This window comes from Salmo salar, chromosome 03 (genome assembly GCF_965601325.2).
Source record: "Salmo salar chromosome 03, fSalSal1, whole genome shotgun sequence".
NCBI lineage: Eukaryota > Metazoa > Chordata > Actinopteri > Salmoniformes > Salmonidae > Salmo > Salmo salar.
This window is the reverse complement of record NC_138293.1, coordinates 37,532,823-37,536,885: the sequence shown is the minus strand read 5'-3', so window position 1 is coordinate 37,536,885 and position 4,063 is coordinate 37,532,823. Positions and strand designations below refer to the sequence as shown.

General features: G+C 42.9%; 1 protein-coding gene across 1 annotated transcript; it reads left to right on the top strand.

The window, feature by feature from the left end:
* Positions 1-677: 677 nt before the first annotated feature.
* On the top strand, positions 678-3,767 carry cbln12 (cerebellin 12). Its single transcript, NM_001140352.1, is given in 4 exon segments — positions 678-823; positions 1,688-2,554; positions 2,760-2,879; positions 2,994-3,767. Coding segments are annotated over 3 exon segments (609 nt in total). The 5' UTR covers positions 678-823; positions 1,688-2,263; the 3' UTR covers positions 3,192-3,767.
* Positions 3,768-4,063: the final 296 nt, after the last annotated feature.

The window sequence follows — 4,063 nt, the reverse complement described above, 5'->3', positions numbered from 1 at the left end:
CAAGCAACTTGGACCCAAGGGAGTTTTAATCAAATACATCCAAACTACAGGACAATATTCTAAAGAAAATGTAACATTCAGTGGATAGTTCTAGATTCTTGTGATGTAACATAGCTATGTTTGCTGTTTGTTTAGACTATTTTTTATGCATATAATAATCAAAATTGGGTTCTATGGGGCACTCATGTACCAAGCTAAATAACCCAAATAATGTTGAGAAAAAAAGAGATGGAAGGTGTGTGGACTGAACCATATTGTAGTATCGGTAACAAAATCATCAGGCATTAGAATCTTTCACAAAAGTGAAATTATGTAGGCCATTATATTGAAAGGGATTCACTTGAAGATGCTCAAGGTAGATTCATATGCTTTAAATCAATGTCATAGTTCGTGTCAGACTAAACAATGTCACAAAATTACCTTCAACATTAAAACATCTCAGATGCAATACTTTCACTGCCACTTTTCATTGTTAGAGAGAAAATTAGTAGGTGGGTGAGTGACAGAGAATTAATGAGTGTGTGTGAGAGGTGTGTGTGAGAGAACGAGAGAGAGAACGAGAGAGAGAGAGCGAGAGAGAGAGAGAGAAGAGAAGAGAGAGAGAGAGAGAGAGAGAGAGAGAGAGATTATAACACAGTGGGTCCTCTGGCATGGCCATTTAGATGCCTGTTTCAAAGGGAGGTCTCTGTGATCCTGTAGAATGTGAGAGAACAGAGTAGAAAGTGGTTATGAGGAATATGTGACTATCACTCCATCTCCAAGGAGCAAAAATGTACTTCACCCGATATGGAAAATAAGGACGACACCTTTCAAACTGAAACAGGTGATACCCTCAACTATTTCTTTATGAACTTAAACTTAGACTCCAGGATTGCCTGACAGTACTCAGTGAATAAATGCCTAGTCCTGCAATTTCCTTGTGTTAACATCTTGAATTGTTCAGGAAAACTGCTAATCTTCTGACTGTTGAAAATTGGGGACCAACTCTCTAAAAAAAACAATTTGGGGTTGGTGTGAGAGAGTGCGTCTGTGTGTGTTCGAAGAAAGACTGTGTGGTGGTTTTATAAGGTGGTTGATAACAGTGTTAATCACTAATGTCACAGAGAATGTGATCATCAGAGATGTGTCAGAGTGTCTTTTTGCACTTGAATTGACGACATGTAGAGATGATTTTGGAAGGAAAGAGAGAAAATCACATAATAAAGAGGGGGTACAGTCTAAAATGTTGTTCTATCTATAATATCAATAGAGGATGAAGTGCTTTCTTCTCCGTGTGATATACAGTAACCATTTATGTAGTTGTGAAAAGAGAAACACCTAAGGATTTTGTATGAAAATACAAGAGGATGATGGAGAAACTAAGTGTGAACATGGTGGGTACGAGGAAGGGGGGGGGGGGGGCTGGGCATGTTATGGAACGTCAGGAGGTAGAGAGTGCGTGTGAAAGACAGATGGTCTCTCAGTGGAGTTGTTCCCCCCACTCCCTCTTTCTTTCTCACTCCCTCCTGGATTCTACATCCTCCCCTGACACCGGTCCAGAACGTTACCTCATTCCCTCTCCCTCCCCCTTAACAATATCCTCCTCTTCATCCTCCTCTTCATCCGCTTCTATGGTAGCCGAGATTCCTCACAAGCGCTCTACCTTTCTTCATCTATCCCTCCCACCATTTCTCCTTCCTTCTCTCAGGTCCTGGAACACACCCAAACGTCTATTTGCCCATGCTATCCTGCCACCTACTGCCACTGTTGCAAACCAGCACAGAATCACAGGAGAGATATCCATGAGAACAGAGTGAGAGAGATAGAGGGAGGGAAGGACAGACAGATAGTGTGGGGCAAATAGGGGGAGAGACTGTATGTTCTGACTTTGTCGACTTCTGCGGAACACTGACAACTCCAAACCCTCCTGGTTGTCAGTCTGTGAGTCCTACCTGTTGACAAACCTCTATATTTATTACTGGGAGACATCCTACATAGCGTCTCCGCTAGGAGGTGGGATAGGGGACTGCTGTCATAGAACAGGGTGGTGGACCAAGTTCAACAAATTGAGGACACTAATGATCCTGCTGAATATCAGCTACAAAATCAATTGTGAGACATTTTAGGACCTGAGTGATCCGAGAGAATATCTAGCGTTTTAAAAGTCTGACATCGATTTAGCCAGCCTGGGCATATTTATCTATGTCTGTAATCTTTCAAAGTGACTCTCCTCCATACTAGAATTAATAACAGATATACAATCAAAACAAAGCCAGTTGAAAGCATGTATCCCAGGGTGGTTCGTTCAGCCACCTTAGAGCCCACAGTGTTGCTGGGGCTGCTGCTCCTATGGGGGCCTCTAGGGGCCCAGGCCCAGAATGACACAGAGCCTATCGTCCTGGAAGGAAAGTGTTTGGTGATCTGTGACTCCACTCCCAACTCTGAGCCAGCGGGAAATGCCCTGGGCATGTCAGTACGCTCAGGCACCGGCCGGGTGGCCTTCTCTGCCACCCGCCAGACAAACCACGAGCCCACAGACATGAGCAACCGCACCATGATCATCTATTTCGACCAGGTGAGCAAATTCAAATAAATATTGACCATATAAAGTAGTACATCAACAGGTGAAGTTGACCAATGCCTTCTTATTCATGAATTATCTTTGACTGATTTGTTTCTCTTTGATTGATCATTGATGAATGATTGATTTCTATACCCCATCACTCCCTATCTCTCTTATCATCCTGTGTTCATTCTCTCCCTTTCTCTTCTTACCTCAGATCCTGGTGAATGTGGGCAATCACTTTGACCAGGAGAGCAGTGTCTTCCTAGCCCCCAGGAGGGGAGTCTACAGCTTCAACTTCCATGTAGTGAAGGCCTACAACAGACAAACTATCCAGGTGAGAGAGACATACTGTACATGCCGTAAACATTGAGCATGTAGCATAGCGCCACGCATGTCCCACAAATAGTTAGTTGTTTGAGATTGAGACTAACCGTGTGGTTCTTTCTAGGTTAGTCTGATGTTGAATGGGTGGCCAATGATCTCAGCCTTCGCTGGGGACATGGATGTGACGCGGGAGGCAGCCACCAACGCAGGCCTAGTGATCATGGAGAGGGGAGACAAGGCCTACCTCAAACTAGAGAGGGGAAACCTGATGGGTGGCTGGAAGTATTCCACCTTCTCCGGCTTCTTGGTTTTCCCCCTATAGGGAGACAGCCTGCAGGATGGAGAGAGGAGAACAGAGGGAAAAGATGGAGAGAAAAAGGAATGGGGAGGGAAAATGGTGGGACTGAAAAATATATATAATTTAATGTCTGAGAGAAACAATAAAAGATGAGGGGTGGAGGGAAACACAAAGACAGAATTTGCATGGTAGATATGTGAATTGTCTCATGTGTTCAGTTTGTGTGTAACTTGTCCTTTAGGGTAGAGGAGAGGCTATTTTTGTTCAGACACCAGAGTTGATGCGCACTATGGCACAAAAATGGCAATGTGCAATCAATTTGTAGTATCTTTTTCATTTACACTTTTAAACATAACAAGAAAAGTAAATCCTGTAGTCCCTTAAAATATGGCAAGACCTGATTACAACATTTCATTGCCTTTTGAATCTCTGGCATTTTTGCCTACCATTCTGGCTAGCCACCCTGGCTTACTGCTTTGTTTAACCTGCTTGTCCCGTAACTAATTATATTCCCTATTTGCCAGTATGTGTTTTGCAGTGTGCACACCTCTTAGGAAGATTTATATAAACAGGTCATATTAAAATGAATACATACATTAATCCTTTGTCTCTTTTTGGTGAGTATTTCGAAGTCTATAGTGGTACAATGTGAATTAGATTAGTTTTTTCATTGTTGGTAGTTTCATATTTCGACAATTACATTAGGCTACAAGGTATCAATATTTTACTCTTGCTTTTCATTGAACCAGCATCATGACAACTGTTTGTAAATATAGCTCTCACCACCAGAGTTGGCATGGTGGCAGGGCATTGGCAAGGGGGGAGAGCATAAGGATAGTGAATAACGGATACTCCTCATAGGGCTACCAGTCGCGCACAAACAGATGGAAGCTTTG